We start from the raw sequence: 27,330 nt of genomic DNA, 5'->3' as shown, positions 1-27,330 counted from the left end.
ACGCAATCCTGAAGTCAGTGAAATTGGGTGAGTGCTGAAGCCCTTGTAGGTCCACCATGTTGTGATATTTATAAACAGACCTTGGACCTCCCCACACCTCTGTCTCTAAGGACACTAAAATATGGTAGGCATTTGAGCTGAAGAAGGATTTATAATGGCTATAAGCAACTGAAGGCTTGTTACACTGCTGAAAAGCTTTCTGTAGCCACACAAAAATTATTCAGTGGGGTGCTTTGCCAGTTTCCTTTGCAGTCTTTGGATATTTACTCTTCAGTCAGTCACCGGGCTGGAGCAATGGGATGCTCTGCCAGACAAAGAGCTCTGAACTCTCACTGTGGTCATTTGATTTCAGGATGGGACTTCTAATGCTTTCTCACTCTGGTAGGAGCTGCTGAGAACGCCACAGGTAGCTTTTCCACACAATAAAGCAGGGATGCTGAATCTAAAGTACATATCAACTGAAAAGAAGCAACTCATGCTTATTTATCACAAGCAGAAACTGTTATTACTCTAACCAACATGAACACTAACACTTGGGAGAAAATTATAAGACGCAATATGCACATTTAGAAATTTAGGGATGTAAATATGTGCAGGTAAAGACTCAATCCAACACTTACAAGAATGTGTATTATTCAACATCTGTGCCGTATTCTACGCAGTACTCTAAAGCTTTTTTAGGTAGCACTTTAGTTTCATCACTAGAATCATTAGCACATGATTTTGTTTGCTGTTATCATCATGCTATATCCCACTGTCATTGCTTTTCTTTCAGCCTTGGCTTGTGTTAGTCTTAGCTAATTCCTACTGAAGTCAGCAAGAGTCTTTCCATTGAACTTTATGAGAAGTCAGTCAGGCTGCAAGATATAATGGCTGGTGCATCATGATGTACTTGCTGCAGTGCTCTTTTCCTTCCAGACTCTTTTCTTATCTGCTGGGGTCAGAATAGATCTAGTTTCCTTCAGAACTGCTCGGTTTGGCTGGAGTCTACAATTTACTGTTTGGTACTTGTTTCTTGGGTTCATCAAATCAAGAAAATCTGTTTTTTCTGAAAAAATAATAGGGACACTTTCATTTGAATAACACTGATAAACTCTTTAAGCCAGTGGTTATAATGACAGCATAATCATGTAGCTCTGCTACAGTTTGAAAATAGCATAAGAGACAAATAGCTGGTAAGTACCATGAAAGCTTCTGAAGTTTGTGTGTAATGGTCCTGACAGTACCAATGATAAAAAATAATCATAATTTATCTTTTTGTAAAACAGCATACACTGACTAATACAAGCAGGAAAATCTTCCCTCTTTAACACGTTCTTTAGAAAATTGTAGCAAAAATACATAAGATGTCTTTAAAACAAAACCATATTCAAAATTGGATCCTACAAATGCCCATCTGGAGACACAGTTGGAATCCTTTAATCATCCTAAGTGATTTGATTCACCTGTTTACAGCGTGTTTATAAACTCAAACGGGGAAAAAAGTAATCAATTCATCCCCAGATTGTATCAGGAAATTGGGACTTGACAAAGGAAGAGACTGAGAGAAAATCATAATGTTTGCATATTACTGGCTCACCAACGGCAGACAGCAGAGCACACTTTCTTCATGAATGCACAGATGTTGTTATTCCCTCAAAACAGAAGCTGGTTTTGAAATTTTGTATTTGGAATCAACAGGTAATTAAGAAACTTAGGTAGGGAAATTGCTGTGATTCCCTGTCTGTATTTAAAGCATTGTTGTGGAAAATCCTACAAAAGGTATCTGTAAGGTAGATAGAATAGACTAAAGGGGATGGAACAAACTGTGAGGTTTTAGAGGCAGTTCTTGTGCGATGAAAACCAAATCTTTAACTTTTGCATTCTTTAGTCTTTATCTTCTACCCAGTAGTGCAAGGCTCCATCTTGTCTTGTGGGAGTGGTCTGCATTAATTCGTTTAGACTGACTTTCTCTGCAGGAAATGTGGCTACAGGCATTTTTGTAGGACTGTCTATGACTGTTGAGTAAGACTGGTTTTGGTGGCCAGGAGGATCTACAGCAAACAATGTTACTGTAATATAGTGATAACCTTAAAGCTAATGACATAAAAAAGAGTATATGATAGCATGACAAACAAACAAACACACACATTGTATGCTTGAGTGATCAGTGGGCAGTATCCCAGAGGGATAATTTGGCCTTGATTTACCCAGAGGCACATGTGCTGCTCTTGGTGAATGGCTGTTGTGCTTTGAGCAGGGGGTAACACTGCAGTTTTTCTGAAATCAGAACTAGCGTCCAGTGCCTTGTTTTTGGGTACCTCTTAACAGAAACCTTCAAACAGGAATAGTGAAATTCTTCAGTATAGCTGAGTTCTCATCAACAATGCAATGCTTCCTACTTGAGGAACATTTTGGTAACTGGCAATGAGCTAGATTTTTATAACTACGTAATTGATTTTAGACAATGTATTCTATACCTATGGGTATTGATAGAAAAGTGATAACACTTTCCTTTTGTCTGTCTCATAAAATGATGGACTAACTGACTTCCCTTGACAGAAGGGCTTCTGTCTCTCCTATTCTGTGAATATGATCTACCTGGGATATCAAGGAACAATATCAATGCAAAGTCTGCAAAAACAGCTCCATCTGCACAGACTGCAACCCATTGTGTTATTGCCTACATGTATGACACTCATCTGAATGGCTTCCTTCTTTTTTCTGCAGTTATTTTGAAACATTTTTTTTTTAGGTAAACACAGGTATGTGAATAATACAAATTTCTGTCCTGGTTGGTAAATCAGTCAGAAATACATGCATATAGGCAACAATATTCAAGGAAAAAAAAGGCAAACAAAAAACTCCACCCTCGACTATGTTTGAAAAGTACCGCAGGCTACATTACATAGTAAACCACAGACACATCTTTTTATAGTTTTCAGTAAGCTATAAATAAGGGCACTGAGAAAATGTATTTAAGGCTAAGAGTCCATCTAAAATGAACTTCTCATTTGAACACATGGTTCGAACTTGTCAGATGATGTTTCCTGCCTGGAACAAGGACACCTGGGGCTAGTTGCTGTTGTAAATGTTGCTTATACTCCTCAAGATATTGGCGTATCTACCTCATTTTTTCACTGCAACTTTTGAAAGCAGCTTGTTAAATAGAATATTTACTCAATGCAAAATGAAGAGGAAAAAATAGCTGTTATGCTTATATTTATTCCCAAACTGTCTCAGTATGTTACCAATAATGTAACTGTGACATGGATTTTTACTAAAACCCAAAAAGATTCAGTCTTTTTGCCTGATCATTATGAGTTTGTACCACAGCAAGAAATGGATTACTTTTCCTATGTCACTGACAGTCTGAATCTTGTGGCCATTGCATCAGGCTGTTCTGCAGAAACTATTTCACCTCTTTTCTCAGAAAGAAAGCGAATTGCCAAACCCCAAAAATTATTTCAGGCCCCCAAGTCATAAAGAGTATTTTATTTTTCACTTCTTGATTTCTGAACCCTTAATGCTCTCCTGTTCAACTTTTTCTCTACAGTTCTGAGGACTAGTATGTTTCAGAGGGCAGCATAGATACTGGAACTCAGAAATATGATGTGTTTCATCTTAAAATACAAATTGGGAAACACAGAGAAACGGGGAAGGGATTTCCTGTTTGAATTCCGTAGTTTGGCAAAGTAATAATAGTAATAATAGTGATAATTTTAAAAACATATCTTGCATTTTTCCCTTCATGATGTGCAGTGACCAAGGCTGATTCATGAAGTCATGACTATGAATTCATCCATTAGTTTGGAAAAAAAGCTGTATTGAAATTTATTATGAGGGTAGGACAGGTAGCTTTTTGTGCAGTTATGTGACACCAGAGGCAGGTAAAGATAACTAACAATAAAATAACATCTTGTGGAAAAAACAGCACAGTGAGTATACAGAAACTCCCTTCATTGATTTCTTTGGGTGAAAATATTCTCAGATACGAGGGGGAGATCTCTCTGGGGAAAATAGCCTGTAAAGCACAAGAAACCTGAAAAGAAATCCATCTAACTTTTTGTTTTCCTTGTTGTTATGTTCACCTCTTTCTCCCCAGCCTTCAGGGCAAATTCTCTCTTCTTTTACATGGAAACCATTTATTTTGAGACACAGAGTTTGAAGGAAGGGGAGTGAAAGAGTGGCCAAAGGCTGCAGTTCTGTTTGGGCTGAGCTCTGTGCAGGGGATGGTAGATGGCTGAGTGATGCAGTTTTCCTGCCTACCGTTGCTTCAACCTCCTCTATTTGGAGCACAAAACACTTGGTACCAAGCATATGTACAAAGAATACAAGTACCAGTGTACATTTCCTTGGTGTGCATCTTTTGCTGATGCCACTACCATATGACCACAACATAGGATCATGCCCTGTGCAGTCCATATCCTAACCCATTAGATGTATTTGAGATCACTTTTTCACTTACACATTTCCCTACACTTCAGCGTTTCTGAGCACACAGGACAGATAACAGATATTTAACTCCCAACTCATGTAATGTTATTCTACATCAAAGATGGTCATGTATAGTTTGGCAGGACTATCAGTTTAAAATGGTTATGGCACATGAAGACTTTGCCCCAGGTATAGGAACTCATGCAGAGACAGATACCAAATGTATTCTACCGGAAAGATAATACATTTTTCAATGTGCCAACTGCCTACTTCAGAATTTCAGTAGCATCCATTTATAGGTCTTGTGGTACTACTTAGTGACAGTAACTGCTCTTACAGCATACACTTGAAGACAATGAAGAGCCTTAGCAATATTTTGAGGATCTGTGTGTGTACACATGATGAATTTAGGTTTCATTTAATAAAATGAATCGCGTGTTTATGCCTCATAACTGTCTTTGTTTACAAGTTTGTATCATATTATGCTGGATAGAGGGATTATTAACAGCCATCAGTAAGTGAACAACATCACAGAAAAAGAGAAAACTGACCCAGTATATGTGTGTTTCTGTGGACATATTAGAAGTCTAAGAAATAAGGTGGGAGACTAGAATGACAAGTTTTGAATAAGAATATTGGTGTAATAGACATACTATAAAGTGGGTAGTATGAATATTACACTGTAATATAAAGGTTCTTAAAAAAGAGAGGCAATTGTGCAAGAGGAGGGATAAAACTGCATGTTAAATATACTTTAAAATCAAGTCAAATAAAACAAATTGATTCATGAATAATATAGAATTTTATGGTTTGAAAACCCAAGCATGACTCTGAAAAAATAAACTTCATGATTATACACTCAGCTAATTCACAGGAATAAAGGTGACATGCCAAAAGAAATTAAAAGGTTGTGATAGCATGTAATGCAATAATAATAGAATATATCAGTGACTTCTGTGCAGACATAAAGTATATTCTTGGTCAACATTAATCACTGCTCTATGGAGCATCTATGAGGAGGAGCCCAAAGTAAACAAGGAGCTCTTGAGTTGGTCCTGAACAGTGTCTATGATCAGGCTTAAACGTTATTATTTTTCAAATAGTGTCTAAAGTATGGCTGGTTTTAACATATCTGCAGAAACAATAAAAGCCAAAAAAAAGCTCCTGTGGTAGTGTTTAATTTAAAAAGGAGGAACTATAAAAACTTAAAGAAGCTTATTGAAAAGAAACGAGAAGGGCAACCAAAAGGAAACAGAGACTTCTAATAACAAGAATCAATCATATTCTGAAACATGGAGATTCTCTAATTATCTGTTATTTTATTAGTGAAGGTTAATTTGATTTTTGGTCTGATGTTCAACAAAGTGAGTGTAGGGGTGTTGGGAAAAAGAAAGCTGGGCCCATGGCTCTTGGATTCTGATTCCCATTCTGCTGAAAATTGTTTTATTATTTGTTTTTTTCACTCAAATTTTTAAAAACATCATCATGATGTCAACATGTTATCCACGTTAACAACATGATGCTCTGTAATCATACCTGAGTGAGCTGTCTGGGGTACCAGAGGCAAGAGTGCAAATATACCTTTTAGCTCTAATTTTAATAGCCTTATTCCTTCTAAAAATAGAGTTATAGACACAGTTCTATGGAATAAATGCAATTAGGAAGTTTAATAATAGCTCTGTTGGACTAGGCAAATATGGACTAAAGCTCTGTGTCTTCCTGTAGGTCAAAAAAAAGGGCATTTTGTTCTAACAGAAGGACCAATAAAGGGGCAAAAGATGAAGTTACTATTGAAATCATAACGGGACTTTGTGATATGATCAAGTTTTAAGTTTTAAAAATGGTGATTTACTTTGATAATCTCCTGATTTGAAGGTAATTATTGGACTTTCATTATTAATGTCTCACTGAGGCAGCAAATTGTAACAGCTCCAGAGTTTACATCAACACAACACATGACGAAAATTTTGTGATTAAAAAGAAGTGCATGAAAGTGGAATTCTCTTTAACATGGGCTTTATTTTGTTGTTCTGCTATTGCAATACCTTTGATTCTGCAAGGAACTGAACTGAAAAATGGGCTGGGACTTTTGCAGAGTATAGGGCTAGGATAGATGGGTAACATCTGGCAGGATCTGATCTTTAGAAAGGATTAGGTCAAATCCATTGTTTTTCTCTTTCCTAACAATTTTTTAATAAAAGTTACATAGGTCTTTTGATGCTATTATGTTGATCATGTTGAGCAGCAGTAAGCCTTGTAGGCTGTGTTGCAGTAATGCAGAACATTGGTGTATCATAAATATAATTTTATTTACATTTGTGTGAAATATTGGCACATATATGTCATTCTTTTCAATTACTTTTGCATATAAAGGAATCTAATATATATGTAATAGCTCTTCAAAGACCAAAACTTTGCTCGCGTATTAGGAAGAAAAGAAATCATAAGATGTGAATAGGATCAGCAGCTACCCACCATCACTGTTAGAATACCTTGCTTAATTCTAAAGCAGTTGCTTTTACAAAGAGTTAATCTTGTTGAAATGAGGAAATCATTAGGGAATTGCTAAGAGAACAATTACTGAGAAAGTCATACTGTAAATCTGCTAATATCAGTAAAAAATGCATAAAAATATACTAAGTAAGGCATGTTATTTTATGCTATATTGCTACATTTCCAAAATTCCACTTTAACCATCAGCTATCTGCAGAGAATTTCTAGGCCTACACACAGAACTGCTTGTATAATGATGCAATCTTGGGACTGGAAATTAATTGCCAGTGTACATGAACCACCTCATTTGCATGCTAAGAACCAGTAGGAAGGGACAGTGGGTCTTCAATGGCCAGAGCCAAATGGCTTAAATTCTGCCTAAGTTACTATTTTCAATATGTCCAAGAAGTGTACCACAGCCAGTAGTCACAGATGGAGTTAAGAAACATGACCCTTTAGGATCGTGCACTGGCCAGTGGCAAGGGCATATTGGCTCCAGAACTAAGCCCTATTCAGTTTTAATTAGGCTATTTAAAAAGTTTATCTCCATAAGGTAGCTAGAGGAACTATTGCACTGGAAGGAATGTAAATGTGGTGCTGTGCAGCACGAGCTACAGAATGCACAGACGAATGCCTTTGAAGCAGTACAGTGTAAAATCTTTGCTGCATCTGATACTTGAGCTGGCTTGGTTACAGCTGCCTGTGGCATCTCTGCAGTGGAATGCAAACAGCCTGTTGGAAAAGAAGCAGAAGGTGGGGAAAAAAGACCACCAGCAAGGGGTGGGCAGAAGTGTGAATAAACCCACATAAATCTGAATCCATGTTCAATGACCAGGTGGTCATAAAGCAGTCTTGCATACTTTCATCCTCAGCTCCAGACGCAGCACACCCCACTGCAGGACCTGCCTACTCCACAGAAGTCTGTGTCGGTCCAGTAATTTCACAGTGCACACAACTTAGACAACATGACCTACATAATCAGACGTGAAAGGAAACATGTACCGCCTGTGACCTCTGCTCAATGATGTCTAGAATCACAGTGACTCATTCATATGCTGTGAAAATTTGGGTGTTCTAAAACAATCAATAGAGCATATTACGACATACTTTTTAGTGAGTCGCAACTCATGACCTTTCAGCATTTTGGGATGTTAAAAGTTTCTGCTGGAAAATCATCTGATACGATCCCATCATTTCAGTTCCTTCAGTAGCTTTATCCTAATTTGTAGCTTTCTTTTTCTTTTAATTTTTAAATGAACATGCGTGTGTAAGGATGAGTTTACTGGGTCAAAACTAAAGCGGTGTGTCCTATCTGAAGCACGGGCTGAACTTTTACAGAAAGCAAATGGGAACCAAAATGTTAAAAAATGTCCACCCAGCATATCTGTGCCCTGGAATAGGGCAGTCTGTACATCTGAGGATATTCCTTGGGATTCACTTTGACCCTCAGTTTTCCTCTTGACTCTGCAGAATTGTTCTGCAGAGGTAGCCAGGAAATGGTTAAAAGTGCTGAACACATCAGGTGTGATTTGATGTAAAAGGAAAAGGAATAGCAGTGTGAATAGGGAAGGAGGGATAGACTGCTCTTCTGTTTGTTTTACATGATGGTGAGTACTACAGGGCACTCACCTAAACACAGCTGTGGCCTTGTTCACTGTGCTCCCCCCAAGCGAAGATTTTGACTTGTCTTTGGGGCCAGGTGAGCTTGGAAGATGTGGTGGGGTGGAAATTGTGATTTCTTCAGGGGATTTTCAGAGAAGAAATAGATCAGAGTGAATAACTAGTAATTGACTCACTTCTGAGCACCAGTGTCTCACATTGCTAAGCCAAGGAAAACCTTCCCAATATATTTGTATCTGATCATTGCACTTCAGTCAGTGTGGAGCAGAGCTTTACTAACTCCACAAATGCACCCTTTAAATTCCCAAGGAATATTCACCTTTGTCTCCTGTTTCCTAGCATAAATGTAGGAACTTTCAAGGCAAGTACTACATCTCTGTGGGTGTTCTTGTCATAAAAATGATAAAACCCTACTCAGAGCATCCTAGTAACTGCTCCGCTAATGACACGATCAGCTGCAGCAATAACAGTTAAATCCTCATCATCAGCTAAAAACCTTTTATCTTTCTGAAAACCTCAAGCTAGATGAGAATCTTAAGCTAAACCCAAATTGACAATGGAAGAAATCTTTGCCTGCTTAAAGACAGTATCACTGGCTTTACGCTACCTCTTCCATTATTAAAGGGAAGTAACAGTTGGCAGTAAGATACATCACTGGTAGGAGAAAAGTGTACCGATTTCCTCCTGTCTTCACCCATCCCCAGAGCAGAGAAGTAGAACAGTTGCTAAGAATCTAATTTTCTCTTTCATTTTCAGCTTCATGGAACAGAAATGCATTTGGCTGAAAATGCCACCTAAAATTTGCAATTAATAGGGCGAACAGAAAAGCATTATTATGAACTTGTCCACAGCACAGACAAAAGGTACCATACCACGTTTCTCAATCTTTGCACCTGGAAATGAGAAATAACATTTCAGAAGATGGACTGAACCTTATAAAACCTTCATTACCATCTCCGGAAAGTGCTGCCACTCTGCCAAGTCAATTCAGGCGAGATGCATAGTGTGGCTTGAACACGTAGAAAGGAGTTTTGTGAGTAGTTTCAGTGCATTGCTAAAAGGAATAAAAGATCTGAAGTACAAAACAATCTGTTTTTCTGAATGAAAATTCAGGATTTTATTGGATTTCTAAAGTATGGGGTAAGTTATCTCTCCAGTATGGCAAATGTGAAAATGATCATGAAGAAAGGAACATTTGCCAGGGGAGACTCACAGCACCTTCTGAAGAAGATGGTCCATCAAAGCACCTCTGCTGGAAATCTGACAACTAAATCTCCCCTTTACTCTATGGAGACTACAGCTGTCCTATTCCATTATTGTCAAAAGCACAAAGGTAAAGTTTCCCCCTTTTTTTCTTTCACAGTCACAAAGGCTTGTTTTGCTGCAAGTAATCAGAAAAAAATCAAGCGCTTTCAAACAATGTTCTTGCCAGACCTCTGGATATGCACAGATGGCAATGTAAATAGTCTCATTAGTTAAAATCAGGAGGAACCAAGCAGCTCAGAGCTGTCTGCAAGAAGAGCTATTAAAAACAGGGTCTGAAGTGATTTCTAAAGAGGAGGCAAATGCCTCTGCCAGCTGCAGAAATACAAAGTGGAGGGAAATTTGAAATCCTCTCCCTTCACACACACTCTCTACAACTCCTTACCAGTATGGATTAGATTATATTGACTGAGGGACAGATACTGTTTTCACAGGTGGGGAAGCAAAACCCCAAATAACGGCTGCTGTTACAGAATTAGTGTTGAAAGATTAATTAGTATTAAAAGATAGAGCACAGAGAGCAGCTGAAGTCAAACAGTTTGTTGTAAAAGAAAGCAAGACAGTAAAACCAATGAAAGGCTGAAGGAAAAAGGCCAAAGACAGGGAGAAAACCACTGTGTTAGGGAGAGATCTTAAAGAAGTACAGAGGAGCTCAATCTATTGAGGGCTCTGCCTCTCATCACTTAATGATTGTTATCTCTGTATTTCTATTTCAGCAGAGTATCTGATCTCCATCTCTCACCCCTAGACTTTTCCTGTCTTTTCTCACCTGTCCACAGCTATTGCTGTCATGGAGTAGATGCTGGCGAAGACAGCTGTGATTGGGAAGAAGTTGTGGAAGCGGCAGTAAGCCTCTCCAAAGTACCACTCGCTGTGCAGCGCATAGATGAAGTTGATGAGAGTATTGAAAGCAGCCATGGAGGCATCGGAGAAGGCCAAGTTCACCAGAAAGTAATTGGTCACCGTCCTCATGTGCTTGTGAGCCAGAATAATCCAGATGACAATGACATTTCCAAAAACGGCCACTGCCACCACACCACCATAAGCCAGAGACCACAAGGCAATGCGCCAAGAGGGTTGCACAAACTGATTGGAGAAGTTGGCTGCTGAGGATGCTACAGGGGGAGAAGCGTTTCCAGCTGGCACCCCCAGCTCCTGTCCCCAGGGATCGCCCGATGCAGCAAGGCTCAAGTTCCACCTGCTGCTCATGCTCACATTCCAGTTGGCTGTGGGGACAGAAGTCATCTTGGATGTTCCTCTCCTCTCTTCCAGGAATGATGTGCTTCTCCCTCCTCCCTCTCCCAACCCTTCAAAATCCCTGCTAACAGATAAGAAAAGGAAAGAGAGAAGAAAGGAAATAAGGCAGCACAGCAGGTACCGGGAAGGAGAGATCTGTCAGAAAAAGCTTTGGCTACAGTGTTCAAACTGTTAGAAATGCTGTACCAGCTGAGTCAGAAGAGCTACCTCTGGGCAGAACAGCATCCCATTCCTCCTCTGTACAGCCACCTCTTGCTTTTGGTTTTGCTGAAGGAGAAGGGGACTGGGAGCCGAGGCACATTTTATAGGCTTGTGAGTTCCCAGCGTCATGAAGGGAGTGGAGCGATAAGCTCCATCGGCTGGTAAGATAACACCTCTTTCTCTCTGTTCTCCCTCCTCCCCTTTATTTCATTCATCACCAGCAGCAGGCACTTTCAGGAGCTGTGGAGAGAGCCACAGGGAAAATGAATTCTCGTCTCGTTTTTGTTGAGAAATGTGTTTTATATGGTCTTTCTTTAAGTTTCATTATTGTGCTTTTTAAATAGTCTTTTTGCCCTGTCTTTGCAGGGCTAATTAGCTGGCTTCGTTGAACATCCCAGGACTGAGACTGCTTTTTATTAAAGCTGTTTCCAGATGAATTTTTTACTTTATTCCAGATGAATTCAGATCTGCTTTTTTTGCTGCTGTCTTTTCATTTCGTACACACTTTCCTTTTAACCATTTTGTTAACCACAGATTTGGAATAGTGACCTCTTTCATCTTTCAGATGAAGGAATACATCCTGATGGTCCCTAATTTCACTTTTCAATCTGTAATATGTGACTGACATCAAGAAACATTTATAAAATTAAAATGTGACTGTCTTTTTCTTACTGCACTAACTTTGGTGCCTGTAAAGACATTTGCATGTTCAGCAGACACTGATTTTTGCTGAAACACTATGCAGCCCTAAACATAGATGTCCTTAAATATGGGTAAAAAGGTAGGGATTTGTTTTATTTTTATCTTTTAAAAAATTTTTTTTTTTAGTTCTTTTTACTTATTTGCATTTATTCCACACTTAGTACTATTGAGCAAACAATATTTTCATATGCAGTGATTTCTATACTGGTAGAAAAGGGTAAATGAGGAAATCTAACACCTGACGTTTGCACATCCAAGAAATCAGTTTTCTTGTTAATACGTTAACAACAGCTGGCATTGGGAATGCATGCTTTGTGCAAGGGTTGATTGCAAGCAACTTCAACTAACAAACCTTTGTTATTCAATAGGCTGCAGTCTTTAGGGAGAAAATGTGTTTTAGTGCTGATCTGCTCCATGCTTCAACAATTTAGAGCTACTACTTGTCATCAGCAGAGATTTCAACTGTATCACAGCAGTGGGAGCTATTCAATACCCCTATCAGCAATGACACATTCTACATTTTTTTCAAACAAAAGCTTTGTACAAAAATCAAACATTCCTGTGTACCACTTCTTCCCTCCTGTATTTACCCAGTGGAAGTAGTGCCTGCATTTTAATTGTCAGGTCTTCACTGCAGTTTTAATTTGAATGACTGCAATGGTGGCCATTTCTATATGCTTCTCAGGTCTTACCAGCTGACAGGATCCCAAGCAGCAGCTCACCCCAGGCTGAGAAGCTCTGCTGAAAACCACCCTTTGCTACATTATGTCTGGAACCTACCCATACACTGCAGGTCCTCATCACAGGAAAACCACTGGAGTTAATCCCACAGTTCCATTTTGAGTCCCACATCTTCCATCTGCATCATCTTTCATCCTCTCCTGAAGGTGATTCTGAAGAAGGGAATAGTAGTTCACATGCCGTTTCCCCAACAGGCTTTGTGCTGTGTTCTCAAGAGATCCCATAGTAAGAAGCACAGGGTCAGCAGAACACAGAAGTGGCGAGTGGGTTGAACCACTCTTTAAGTTAGCTTAAACTACAGTGAATTGTAGGATATGTATCTCTGTCTTTTGGGCATGTATAGAGGGGACTTTGGGAAGGCAATTGGGAATAATTGAGTAATTCAGGTCCACCCTCCTGGTAAAATCAGTGGGGTGCTGGCCAGAGGGTTAGTAGCTAGGGCTCACTGTTGTATCATGTTGTCCAAAAGAGGGCAGTGGGATAAGCTGAGAGAATCCTATACCTGGGCAAAGAAATCTGACTTGTAATAAATGATATAAGTCACAGGCAAAATCCAAGTAAGAAATTGAATTAACTATGGTAAAGAAAACCTCTGTGAGTCTAAGCATTGAAAGAATTAAAATGTTGGTTCCAACAAGTAATACCAGTCTGACTAGTTATAGCAGAGACTTGGACACTCTTGACTCCAGAAGCTTCACTCAAGATTTCATATGGCCATGAACCTGAAAGCACAAACCCACCTCTGTGCCCTAATCCTTTCCACCTTTATGCCTAAACCAGAAACTCCAGACTGTATCCTTTTATTAAACTGATGTGTTTTCCACATTCCCACACCAGCTGCCCAAGTCCTTGTTTCCCACATACTTCAGTTGCTTCCACCCAGCTCTCCCAGCCTCAACTCTATTACTCCTCTTCCTCAGTTTCAGCAGCAACACAGGGACCCTACTTCCTGCACACAGTACTGCTAGGCGTGCAGCAGAGTACAAGTACAAACTTACAGGAACAGCATACAGTATAGCTCCGGCAGTAACTTCCCCTGTATAGAAACATAGAGGATCTGTTTTTGAACTATTTGCTCTGCATGGTTCATGGAGTTATGTCTTGGTCTTGTGTGCAAATTCTGTCTCAGTAGTGAATTCCCATTAAAAAAAAGTGCAACATGCAGTAGTTTTGCACCAATGCTGCAAACTAGGGGCTGTAGTTTGACTTTCAGAGCAGGAGTCTAATTTCTTTTTCCTCTTTTCTCACAGGAATGAAGCTTGTTCTAGCTCTGTCTTGGAAAATTGGTTGCCATTGCATACCATGTGTTCTGGAGAGACCATTCCCGTATGTATTTCCCTAATAACAGTGCCACAAAGGAAATTTTTCTCCTCGATACATTCCTAGTCACAGTACGAGAAGTTAGTACAAGTCAACACCTCATTATGCAAGCAAAGCTATCAATAAATTGAGTCCTTGAGACAAACTTTAAACAAAAATCCAGAAGCTTTTTGTATTCTGTGTCTGTGAAATGTCAGCCAGACCACCAACAGAGTACATGGACAAAAGTGTCAACTTTACAGTGTAGAAAGCATCATTGATTCCTGTCTTCCTCTTCTGGGCTACCCTGAGGAAACTGAGGAAATATTCCACTCCTGTAGGGAACTTTCTATACACTGTGCTTTTCTCCATCCCCTCTTCTCCACACATGAGAAGAAGGGAAACTGTGGTGTACCATTAGCACAGTTTCATAACAGACAACCTAGATTTTTCGTTAGTCACTTACTCAGTAAGCTGGATGTTATCGGTTGTGTTGCAGCAGGTATCCAAATCTGGCAGAAGAGGTGGCTGTGTCTGGAGCTGTTTTTTGAGAAACTGAACACTGAACAGCACAGGGCAAATGTTGGGCAACTTGATCAGCCTCCCATGAGGAACATTTACAATTCCTTTTGGAGATGACTGTAAAAATTTTCTAGAATAAATTCCTCTGTGCTCAAGCTTTCATGCTTTTTGAAACCCTCGAGAAGCAGCCTGGTACAATCAACTGGAGCAAAACCAGGTCCTCCTACATGCAAAAGACTACAGCAAAAAAATAGGTTGATCTGCCCTTTAGCACCTGTCTTGCTAAATTTTATTTAGCTAATTAAGGAAAGAGGTTAGGCAGCCAGCAATTGGCTCCTGCCTAGAGAGGAAATTCACTTGGACAGTGAAGTCAGCTGTGCTTCTCCATCAAAATTTGTGTTGATTATACATGTACTGATCGAAATTTGGTCCACTGAAGGTCATCAGCATTCAGTTTCTCAAATAAGTTCCACAGGAACGTTGGTGATAACATTGGTATTAATAACTTTTGTCATTGGTATTAATAACTTTTGTCATTGGTATTAATAACTTTTGTGTAGCAAAACCTGCCTAACTGTGGTGAAACTCATGCGAAGGAGCAGTACAAAAGACAAAGATCTGTGGTTTTTCTCAGTCTCTTGTAGAAAAATATGGTAATTGTAGAGGTAACCATTCTTGCATCTTCTTCTAGAACTGTTAGAGGTACATAATTTCTTATGTTAATTTTTGGTGATTCCAGCTTATGCATATTCACAGTGGGAATGTTTCATTTTCCTCTAGGTAAGACTGTGCTCAATTTTAGAGTGACTGCTTTCTGGTCATCTGCTGTTTGCTGTTCTATGTTGCCTACTGATATCTACTTTGTGTTTGTACAGTCAGTTGTGGCTAAACTTGACGCTATTAGCAGTTCCCCGTTCTTAGGTTCACAGAAATACTTAGAAATGTGAAAGAAATATCCAAAGCATGATCAGAAAAGTAGCTGTGATTGTTTGTAGTTCTTCCTTTGTGGTATATAGCTTAAAGCTATTTTTTTCACAATTCCAGCAAAATGCTTCCTACTGAGCCCAGAGTGGAAGATCTTGATGTAGCATCATGACTACAAGGTAGACTTAGAAATTGTTCTATTCTTTGCTATTTATAAGACTATGATTTAATCTTCCACAGGCCTTCTGGTGTACTTGAAGTTTTCATCTGAAGTCACTTTTCCTCTGAATTCATCTGTGCTATGGAGAAGAGAGCCAGCAGTAGTACACAAGTAGGGATTTGTAGCAATATAGCAGCCTGCACAGCTTATCTATTTAGCATGAGTGCTAACTGCACCATTGTTAATTACAGCAGTTCTGTTTCACAACACCTGTCCTCTGTGGTTGCTTCCTTTTGATATAGCACTGAGGGCAATGCTAAGTTTGCTTTTGTTTTTGGATTTGCTTGCTTGATTAGACTTAACCTAATGATCTCATTCCCTGCCTCCTTCCTCCAGCCCCCAGCTGGAAGAGATGATCCTTCAGCAGCAGCTTTGGTAGTCCAAATATTTTCTTCAGCTTTGATATCTCCTGTTCATCAGTCAGTCATGCAAAGCTCTAGCTATGGCAGCAGAATTTTTGTGATTTAAGGATGCTCAGCACTATTCCATTTATTATGGCCGCTTGTTAGCGTTGTGCTGCTGCCATGACAATGTCAGCCTACCTGGATTTTGAACAGTTTGCTTTTATTTGTGTAGCTTAAAACACAGCTGGAAAACTCAGTTTGAACTTGGTTTCTGAATATTGCTTATGAATGCAAAAGTCATCTTCCTGGCACCAACTGAAAATGACTCAGTAGGACATCAGGCAACCTCACAAACATGTGAGTAAGGATGTTGCAGCCAAGGGGTAGGCCAAAGCCAGAAGTGTTGTATCTGGCTCTTCATCATAGCTAGAGGGGGCCCGAAGGGTGGGGACAGTCAGAGCCAAAGAAGTGATTAGAGACTAGTTTCTTCTCAAATATGATGCTAAGGTACAACTTCACTGAAACTACTTTTAGAATAAAGTAAAACTGAGCAGGATCAAGGGATGAGTTATGGGAAATTAACTAACACTAAATAGAAATTAAGGGTACTCTGAATTATAGATAATATTCACAAATTATGTCATATGAGAAAACTCTTATTTTTCTTTGGTGAAGAAAGAACCAGCAGGATTTCTGCAGCCACTGAGAGTTTGATCTTCTGATCCTCCTGAAAGGCTAAATACACTTGGTTTCCATTATCACCAGCGTAGCTTAGCCCTCTGTTTTTTAGCTGCTGCACATAGGACATGACTGAAAGGGCTGAATAACTGGTACAGTGAGGTGCCTGTGTCAAAATGTAATTTGTAGGGCACAGTTGTTCTGCGAAAAATAATTCTTATTCATTTGCTTTCCTGGTCAGTTAGGACTTTGAGAGGGAAATACATTATACAAAGTGCGATACTAGCAAATTTTTTTGAAAAAAAATATTATGTGGATTGATTCAAGTGGTTCTACTGACAGCAGTATATCTGGAGAGGAGGGAAAGGCAGAGTGAAATGGGACATGATATAATAAACATTTCCTTGGACTATTGTGGTTAGTCTTCCTTCCTGCTATTATTCTTTTCCTCTTTACATTCTTTGTTGCAGACCCTGACAAAAATTAGTGTGATATCTTCACTGATTTAAAGTGTTTCTCTTCTAAGGACTGTACATTCTTTATTTTCTCTAGTGGGAGACAAATTATTTGCAGCTGCAGTTCTGGGCACCTCTGCCTTTTCGTCTTTCTCCAACTGCTCAAGTGCCTGTCTAATGTCAGGTGAGATGAACTAGCAATTTCCGTATATATGTGCACTCATACATGTTTCACCATACTCTTCTTTTCTTTTAAATTGCTTTAATAATTCTATTTTTCTTAAGTTGCTTTTAACAACAGAATTATAAGGTCACATAAATTGGAGATTAAAAGAACGTGTTTTATTAGATCTTGCAGGTTCTGAACTTACAGTCTTGAAACTAATGGGTAGCTGCTGTTCCCACCTGAAATTCCTGCAAACCTGTTTGTAACTCCACTAATGTCAACAGAAAAGACACCTACTGGCAACACAATTTCCTCTGTCTCCTACAGGGCTCTTTCCAGTGATTTGTTTCCTTCCAAATATCCAGATTCAGGGGGCTTTTATTGGTCACTTTTCTGCCTTCTGGAGTTACTGAATATATGTTATATATAATAAAATGTATATACATATTCATACATAGTAAAATGCATTTTTTAAGGTCTTGAGCAAGATGAGGAGGCATGAATTGATTCATAGTAACTCAGTGCTGAATTAAATCAGGAAATAAGATTTTCAGGTAGCTTTATCCATGTTATTCATAGAGCATTGGTGTCACTTCTGTGTTTCACTGATACCTGAAAAGTAAAACAAGGTGGCTTCTTGACTTTGCTCTTCAATAACAGGAGATGGTCCCAAGCTATAACCGTGGGTCCATAGATGTATTCACACCACACAAAAATCTACAGATTCACTATGGCATCAGAAAGTGTAAGGATCACTTCCATGTCTAAAGAATGAAATCACGTGAATCCGCTGATTCATAGAGTATTTGCCATCAAGTGTCATTTTTATTTCAGTTGTCTAACTGTGGCACTCTGAGTAGAGTTTTAACAGGGAGGTATGTATACAGGGCCTCTAAAGTCACCTTTTCAGCCTTGAAATCAATTACAATATGAAATATTATTTTGGGAAAAAAGCAAGAGCTAAATAGAAATTTCTTAAGACCTAGATACAGCTACTTAGTTATATAATGCTGATGTTCGAATGTCCTCTGATTGAACCAATTTGCCTTCAGTAGGTATTACTGGTGTTTATTTTAAAGAATAAATGAAAATTTCAGACTTGATCTGATGAGCAGTTTATTATCTTACTGTCACTGTTTTATGAAGAGAATATTCAATGTTACTTGCTTCCTTCATTAAAAAAGAATTTTTATGGATTGTTCTTCATAAAGCATTGCAGGCAAGTCACAGATTTAGAATGCTATCTACAGAGTATTTCTAAAAAGCAGTATAAATCCATCCATTTGAGAAGACTGTCTAATTGAAATGCTTGTATGATACCATATTCTGACAACATAGAAACAGTTTATTACTCTTGTCTCTGTTGTGCAAAGATAAAAAAAAAAATAAAAGGTATAAATTTACCTATTATATTACTATGTTCTTATGACTTTCATCCAAAAATTATTTTAAATTCTAAGTGCTAGAGAAGGATCAGAGTCAAGTGAATTTCGTAATTGCTTATGTAGGAAGCATATAACTTAGTAGAAGACAGCTGTATCTGCAAACTGTGTAACAGACCTAGGAGGGAACCTTTTGGCAACATAGCAAGTTTTGTGTCTTGAAATGTATCTTTTGCACTGAGAGTAAAGGCTAAAAAGAAACCATTTTCAGCTAATCTCTCAAATGTGGGAAAACATCTGCTTTCTCCTGTTCCGCATTACGGAATCGAAGATTCGTGCCCTGCCTGCTTCAGAATCCAGTTTTTTCATCTGAGATGCTTCAGGTGCAGGTGGAGTGGGGATCTGAACTTGGCTTTCCCACATCCTAAACCACTGTTGTGGCCTACACGCTGACGATGCCTTGTGGTGTTTTGTGTGTTTGCTTATGTGTCTATCAGTGGAAAAGAAACAACCATTAGAACTGATGTGTAAGGGTCATTGTATTCTTACGGTATTTTATCACAAACATTCTATTTCTAAACTATAGAGTTTCTTAAGCCAAAAGGTCTCTGGTTAATTGGTGTTCAGCAGAAATAATAACTTAATTTCTTTTGCCAAAATTCAAAAATATGATCTGCCTATGTGTCTTTGCTGTGTGACCTTTCTCCTTCCTTTGGAATTGGAATGAAAGAAAAAACATCTATGGCCATATCAGTGACATTCAGTTTGTGGCTTCAAGAAGTCAGACATCCCTTGCACCTTTTCTGCAACCATTGGACCAAATTATTTCTGCTATTATGTATATTCTGATTTCCTATATCCATGTTGAAATAAGATGATTTATGTAAGAACAAGAGTACTTGGCATTTGCTTTTCATCATTCAGAATTAGAATTTTTCAGTATGAGAGGACTCATTACTGCAGCCAGCCCAAGGAATGACACTCTGAAGTTGACTGGCCAATTGTTTATTGACTACTGAAGATGACATACTTGGTTTGTGTTCAGCAAGCTGCATTATGGTCCAAAAATGTGAGAAAATATGACTGATTACAAATTGACTGGAAGATTTTGAGGTCGTTATGACCCCAAAAAAGCTGCAATAGTAAAAGCAAAAAAAGAGGATGAGCGATGAAGAGGGTAATTTTGTTAGTGTTTCTAATGGAAGATTTTCTAGAAATATGCTAACTGTAATTTCCGTCCTCCAACTCTTCCAGACAACAAGTATTTTTTTCCCACAAGTTTGCTGCAAATGGTTCTGCAAATTGCTACTTGGTTTCTGCCTGCTCAGAAAACTGTTTTCTTAAAACATTCTAGCTTTATCTAGAAGGCCAAAGAAGCTTCCTGCTACACTAATTTTTCTGTATTGCTTAGAGTTTAAGGGAAAGCAGAAAAACTGCATTTTGAAGCTTTTAGAAAAAGGAAATAATCACATTTAATATCCATAACCTCTGTGAAACGAACAGATTACCCAGAGCAGATTAAGGAATCAGCAAGCATTGAACAACACAAGTAGTAGTAATAATAAAACTAAAAAGTCCTATACCACAGTGGATTATTACAGAAAATATATTGACTTAAAAAAGGGGTACAGTCTAAACTCTTCAAAGATGTCACTGTAAGGAATGACAGGACATGCTGATGCTAGGTTAGGTATTCATGACAGTTTCCGATCTCTGATACGCTGAGGTTGATCCAGAATTACTCTGATTTCTGGGGACTTGCTCTGAATTTCTGTCCTTCTAACTAAAAAGGGAAATCAGCTTTTAACTCTGCATCCAAAAGTAAGGTTTTAGTTTCTCTTTTTATCTTGGCCATAATTTAAAATACTTAAAAGTTCCCCACTAAAAATAAGTTATAGTAGAGATAATTCAGGAAAAGCGAATATGTTTTAGATACGAATCAGGCCAGGATTTCTGTGTTCATCATAATTCTAGGAATAATTTGTAGTGTTGAATGTATTTTCTTTGCTTTGATCATCTTATGTAAAAGGATGTGCTAGCTCCCTTATGGGGGTCTGATCCATCAAATCCTTACTCTCAGTGATTTCTCTTCCTATACACTAGAGAAAAGTATTTTCTGGCCTACGTAATTCTCTCTTTTATGAAGTACTGTTAAAGAATTAACAGAGTTCAAGAAAGTGTTTTCTTACTAGCTTCTGTGCTTCGAACACGCCAACTACTAAGTAAGATTGACTAGAATAATTAGAAATTCTTTTCAAAACCCTTTCTTGACTTTTTTGTTTTGGGCTTTTGGTGAAAATATTTAATTTTTCAGCTGTGTATAAGCCTTAGTCGTGCTCTGAGAAGAGTGAAGAGTAAGGGTATTTCTCACTTTTTGCTTCTTTTAGCACACAGTATTTTAAGTATGCTGGCACTGCTTAGTCTGTGGCTGATCTGCAGTGCCACAGGTTCCTCAGGTGATACATTCAGTAAATTGTAGAAGAGAGAGCCAATTTGTACTAGTTTTATCTTAGCATGAGATAGAGTTCCTATTGCCTTTTCTCTTACCTGAGCTGACCTACTGAATCACCTAGCCGCTACACATTTTTGTGCTACGTCAGTCCTGTTGCTTATTCTTGACACTGCTTAAAACCAGCAGGTCTATATTTGTGGAGACCTGCATTCAAGTTTGGCTGTGGCACAACCTAGCTTGGAGAAATCAGTTTCTCTCTAAAATTCAAAATTCCCATCCTCCTAATCTGCTTTGTAAAGTGCTCTGAGATTACCAGTCACATCAACAAATTGTTACTGTTAAGGTTGGAAACCAGATGTCCGTAATTTTGTCCCAAGCATTTCTATGTATGCCACTCCTTGCAAAAAATCAGATTGCTTTTTTATGTACTAAATCACAAAATCTTCCTCCTATTTCTAGTGTCAGACAGGCTCATTTGGCAGAAAAAAAATCTTGTTGCAAATGAGCTAACCTTTCTTATTAATTCAGTGTGTTGGAGAGACGTCATGAAGACAACCAAGAGGAAGGCAATTAATTTTATGAGGTGAAATGATTTAGACTAATTTACTTTTTGTGGATACAACATATATCACCAGATCAGTTTTGAACAAGCAGTAGCAAAGAGGGAGGAAAAGGCATGAAAGCAAAAGGTAGTAACTAAATATAATTTGTAAAGAATGAATCTTATTTAGACCAGCTCCAAACATCAGCATTCATATTTGGTGACTATTTTTGAACTTTGTGGAAGGTAGGTAGATTTTTATAATCGTGTCCTTTTTTTTAATTAATGCTCAAGTATCAATGTGGCATATTTTTTTTTTCTGATTTAGGCTCCATATCTAAGTTTATTTTATGTGAAAACAGATCTTGCATGCTCTTTAGCTGTGCTGTGCTTTGGTGTACTGTGCTATACTAAACATACTATACTATAGCTAATATTGACAAGAGTTGATGGCAAAATTACTTTCCTTGTATACTCTTTCTAAAGGGATCATCATAATTCATTTATGAGAGGTGTAATTACCATATTGCTTAATCACTGGTTGATTTCTCCATTTACCCTGTCCAGCTTACTGACTGATGTTCAGTTACTGGGCTTGTATTCACAACTTACAATGCAAAGTAGAAAGTGTGCATGGCAAATGATTTCTTGTATTATTTTCATGAGTGTGAGCACGATTTGACCAAACAACTTTTCTTATTTTCTGTAGTAATAGGAAGATTTTTCTTCCTGTGGAAAACTTGCCTTTATATATATGATCTTTTTCTTTTCATTTTCTAAAAAAAACGCTTAAAAATTGAAGTTTTTCTTAGCAAAAAGTTGAAATTTTCAGTGTAAATTTTCTATAAAAACATGGAAGCAGCTCACTTAGAATGTCTATTTCTGTCAAAAACTGTCTCAAACTAATATTTTGACTTATCTCTTATGGTAACAGAGCTTCTGTTGCTCATTAATTCAGCTATGCGTTTAAAATGTATAATTCTTTATTTGTTTACTCTGATCTACTCTCCTGTTAAAACAGGTTTATCTTCTTAAATCTTTAAGGGACTTGATCAGTTATGCTCATAGCTGATGGATTAACTCAACTAAGAAGCTGCTATCAATTTATTGATGTACCAAGCCAGGACCTAGAGATTCTTACTTTAGCAAGAATTCAAGGGAGGACTCACAGACACTAAGCTGGATCTTCTCAGAACATCAACTTTTCTGTTGCTCTTGGGACAGCATACAGTGGTTAGTTGCCTTAAAAGATTTGTTTGCTCTTCTGTTTCAGTTACAGCTCCCCACAAGGATTAAAAAGACATAGTCAGCTCTACTTTGGTCCCAGTTTCCCACTTCTGTAGTGCCTGGCTTTAGGGCATAACAGAAAAGCATTCTGCCATAAACCTTGTGTGTCCATGTATGTGTGTAATAAATGTTATATACATACAGACAATATGCACACACACATAGAACATTAATTGAATATACTATTGGTAGGAAAGTCGTCTAATATGTTTAAGTGGAAGGGTACATCTGAAGGAGGACTGTGGCGATCAGCTGCTAACACAGCTCCTGCAGGGTACCACATTTCAGTCTGTAGAGCTGCCTGTGCCTTGCCACTTCTTGCAAACTACTTGGGTAGCAATGTCTCAGTTCTCTCGTTTGTCTCATTTGTTGTCCACCAGCTGAAAGAGATTCTCGTGCTTGCCTTTTCTTTTTTTTTTATTGACATGAATTCCTAGAAAATATTAATTGCAATTTTTCATGAGGATACTTGGCATTTATTCTTTCCTCTAGGCTAACTGATCCTTATAAGCATCCTGTTATGGTCTTGTTACGGTTTCAGCCCCATAGGCAGCTAAACACCACACAGCTGCTCGCTCATCCTCCCCGGTGGGATGGGGGAGAGAATCAGAAGAGCAAAAGTGAGAAACTCGTGGGTTGAGATAAAGACAGTTTAGTAGATAAAGCAAAAGCCGCACACGCAAGCAAAGCAAGGAATTCACTCACTACTTGCTACCGGCAGGCAGATGTTCAGCCATCTTCAGGAAAGCAGGGCTGCATCTTGGTAATTGTTATTTGGGAAGACAAATCTGCCATAATCATTGGTTATCTGAAAAAAATTACAAATAATTCACCAGTGATCTGAGTTTTATGCACCTTAAATATTTTTAGTCAGAGAAATTTAATTTTCAATAGAGATCCAGTTTTCAGTAAGGATGTTCAGGTTTCAGTAAAAGCATCTTGGGACACCCAAGAATATTAATTTTGCTGCTTACTGTGAGCTGATCCCTTTAATCTCTGGTGTTGTAGTATAAGTAGTTACCTTGGTAGCTATATCAAGAAGATATTCTAACAACTGGCATAGCTGTCTGTGTTAAAAAGACTAGAAAATTAGATGATACAGTTTAAGAAAGATGGGAAGGGGTTTGTCTTTCTTTTAAAATAGAATATGAGTAATAAAAATTATATGTCCTTTCATTCTCTGATCATGATGGGGCAGCAATCATAAAAAGCTTGTTCTTGGCAAGAAAAGAAGCCTGCTGCTACTTTCTTGGCCACAAGAATTTGTGAATTGCAAAAAAATAGGGTATCTGTCAATCCCTCTCTTCTAACGCTTACCTGTGTATGTACCTGGCTTCTTGTGTCTTGCTAGCATGAGTGATGCCACTCCCCCAGAAAACAGTTGTGAAAAGCAATGTCACTATCTTTTTTCTTTTTTTAATGTTCCAAATATTGCTATGAAAAGATTTTTTTTTCTTTATAAAGAACAAGCATGTGCCATTTGTCTTTTGAAAAGAAACGCTCATCCATCAAGTAGGCTTTAAAATAAGTGTTTAAAATATTCCCATTCTGTACAATACAAATAGGTAATAAAGAAAGGCTGTATTTTTGGAAAACTGACAAACCGCAAACTCTGTATTTTAATACGATTTAATAATCTATTGCCCAGAATAGGAGATTTCAGAGAAGATTTTTTTTCATGAGGGCTACCTCTTCTCTGAGACTCATGTTGAGGACAGAGATATGTCCTAAAATCCCAGTCATCTTCATGATTTTACAGTTAATTGGGAGTTTAACAAGTTTAGTAATCAGTAAATTGATGCAAGATCTATTTTTTCCCCTGCCACAGGCTTAGAGATGTTTTCCCCCAGTTGCAGACTGCAATAATTTAAGCTCCCTTAACTAATTGACTTCAACTTTTGTACACCTAAGTTGGCCTTATGACCAATCTGTTTGTTGGATAGCTCGTTTTTCCTAGGAGAGAGAGTAGTCAGAAGCAAAACTGAAATCCTGTGGCAAATTTAATGATGAAGGGGCTATGACAGCTCCATAATTTGCAGCTAATAAAGCGCTTCTTATCCTTGTTGCTGGTTTTGGAACAAGAAAATGACTTTTATGTGGAAATGTTAAAGAAGTTAGTAGACAGCACTGCTACTCCTTTCCTGATCAGAGTCAAGGAAGGTGGATGGACGCTACATCTACATCCATCATGTGTTATTGCATCCAGAATGATGATAGTTGGCCCTCTGGCAATTTCTCTAACTATATTAATCTGTCAACAACATTATTCTCTTTAAAGGATACCATTCATTTAGGGTTGGCACCAGGTAGCAATCTCATGCTAAAAAATTACTTCTAGCTTTACTGGACTTTTTTTAAATAAAGGCAAAAACCCTTTCCTGCCTATGTAAACAACAAAGGAAATGGCTCACAGCCTGAATATTTATTGCACTCACACACCAGTTCAAATAATAAACAGATATAAATATGGATGTCCTAAAGTCAATTTTTGTACCTTGTATCTGAATCATTACTCCAACAAGTGGCAAATGAAAATGAGTTCTACTGTATTATGAACTGACAAACTAAGCCTTACTAAAAAAAAAAAAAAAAAAAAAACAAACAAAAAAGAGATGCAACTACTCTTCCCCAATACAATGGCTTTTAGAAAAGGGTAGCTACAAAAAGGGCTATAAAAAGAGTTCAGAGATCTGGGATTTTTAAAATTAAAATGTGAGTCTTCCTTAACTTTCCTGAGGCAGGCAGGAAAAAAAATATTTTTTATTGAATCTCCCATATTCCCTTCAGGTTATTGTCTGAAAATAATTTGTTCTCATACATGTAGCAAGCACTTGGGATTGAAGCTGTTTTACAAATCTTTTGCTCTTTTAAAACCAATACAGATGGTGGGTATTGATTAAATGTTTGTTGTCTCACTAAATTGTTCAGATAATTTAATTTTGTCAAGTAGGATTTGTAGTGGTAGGAATATGTGTAGAGGTAGCATTTGTAGGCTGAAGAAACTAATTTCTTGTCTCTGCCTTAATGCGTTCGGAGTGTTATCATCTAATGAATTTATTTCCAGATTAATCTGGTGGAGAAAGGGCCCTTCAGCACACATTTTCTTTCATGGATGATAGAGATAAAGAAATCCTGGACTGGCATGTGTACTTCAAGTGAATTCTAGCATTGGCCTAATGAAACATCATTTCATCCCAGAAAGATGAACTAGTGTTCCCTGCTGTTGAGCAGTGTTTTTGCCTCATGTTCTTGTTTCTTACTGAGGTAGTGCATGGGATGCCCAAGAAGGCAAAGCAAAGGGTAACTGGAGTCTGCAGCTGGGGCAGTGTGCAACAGCAGCCATTAAAACCAATGTCCATTCAGAATAAAAAGACAGAAAACTGAGGAGAAGAAATGCAGAGGAAGGACAGAAAGGGAAAAGACAAATCAATAAGTAGCAGGGAAACAGGAGATTGGAAAAAGAGCACTGAAAATAATTGGAAGTTGAACCAAGTTGTTTGGTGGGGGGGAAGAAGGAAGGACTGAAAAATATGCTGTTTATGTCTGTGATTATATTAATGCTTGTATAATTATATATTTTTATCAGGTGTCCATTGTGAAACCTAAAATCACAGAATCACAGGTGGGAAAGGACCTCAGGGATCTTCTAGTCCAACCTTTCTAGGAAGAGCACAGTCTAGACAAGATGGCCCAGCACCCTGTCCAGACAACTCCTGAAAGTGTCCAACGTGGCTGAGTCAACCACTTCCCTGGGGAGATTATTCCAATGGTTGACTGTCCTCACTGTGAAAAATTTCCCTCTCATGCCCAATCAGAATCTCCCCAAAAGCAACTTGTGTCCATCCCCCCTTGTCCTCTCTGTGTGACTCCTTGTGAAAAGGGAGTCTCCATCTTGTCTGTAGCCACCCCTTAAGTACTGGTACACGGTGATGAGATCCCCTCTGAGCCTCCTTTTCTCAAGGCTGAACAAACCCAGCTCTCCCAGCCTAACCTCGTATGGCAGCTTCCCAGTCCTTTGATCATCTTGGTGGCCCCTCTCTGGACCCCTTCCAGCCTGTCTGCATCCTTTTTGTATAGCGGAGACCAGAACTGTACTCGGTACTCCAGGCAATTTTATCTGTCAACACAGAGCACCTTTGTTTAGACCCCTGTCTTTTTCACTGGCAGGATTTTATCCAGCCTCCATTACCAGAGAGTCCAGACACATGCTATTCATGTCTCCAAACCTCACATGAAATCCTTTGACTTGCTGACTGTTGAAATTATTTCTTTTGTAAAATATGGCAAAGTATTTTGTTGGGGTTTCTTGTTTGTTTGTTTTTTAAATCTAAACTTTTGAGAATTTCTGCTTGGGAAAAAAATTAGTC

At 38.3% G+C, this 27,330-nt stretch overlaps 1 protein-coding gene and 1 long non-coding RNA gene across 3 annotated transcripts in view; one reads left to right on the top strand and one right to left on the bottom strand.

Moving 5' to 3' along the window:
- TACR3 (tachykinin receptor 3) overlaps positions 1-11,105 on the bottom strand; it is a 41,544-nt gene extending 30,439 nt beyond the window's left edge. For both annotated transcript variants that reach the window (XM_075092433.1, XM_075092434.1), the window contains exon 1: positions 10,562-11,105. In XM_075092433.1, the coding sequence (XP_074948534.1) occupies positions 10,562-11,037 (476 nt within the window). In that variant the 5' untranslated portion in view covers positions 11,038-11,105. The remainder of the gene's footprint in view (positions 1-10,561) is intronic.
- A 6,393-nt stretch (positions 11,106-17,498) lies between these two features.
- On the top strand, positions 17,499-26,583 carry LOC142056922 (uncharacterized). Its single transcript, XR_012660476.1, has 3 exons — positions 17,499-17,563; positions 22,721-22,909; positions 26,550-26,583. It is a non-coding gene; the product is annotated as an uncharacterized LOC142056922 (long non-coding RNA).
- Positions 26,584-27,330: the final 747 nt, after the last annotated feature.

Source organism: Phalacrocorax aristotelis, chromosome 4 (genome assembly GCF_949628215.1).
Source record: "Phalacrocorax aristotelis chromosome 4, bGulAri2.1, whole genome shotgun sequence".
NCBI lineage: Eukaryota > Metazoa > Chordata > Aves > Suliformes > Phalacrocoracidae > Phalacrocorax > Phalacrocorax aristotelis.
Note: the sequence above shows the minus strand (reverse complement) of the source record. Positions and strands in the feature narration are given on the sequence as shown.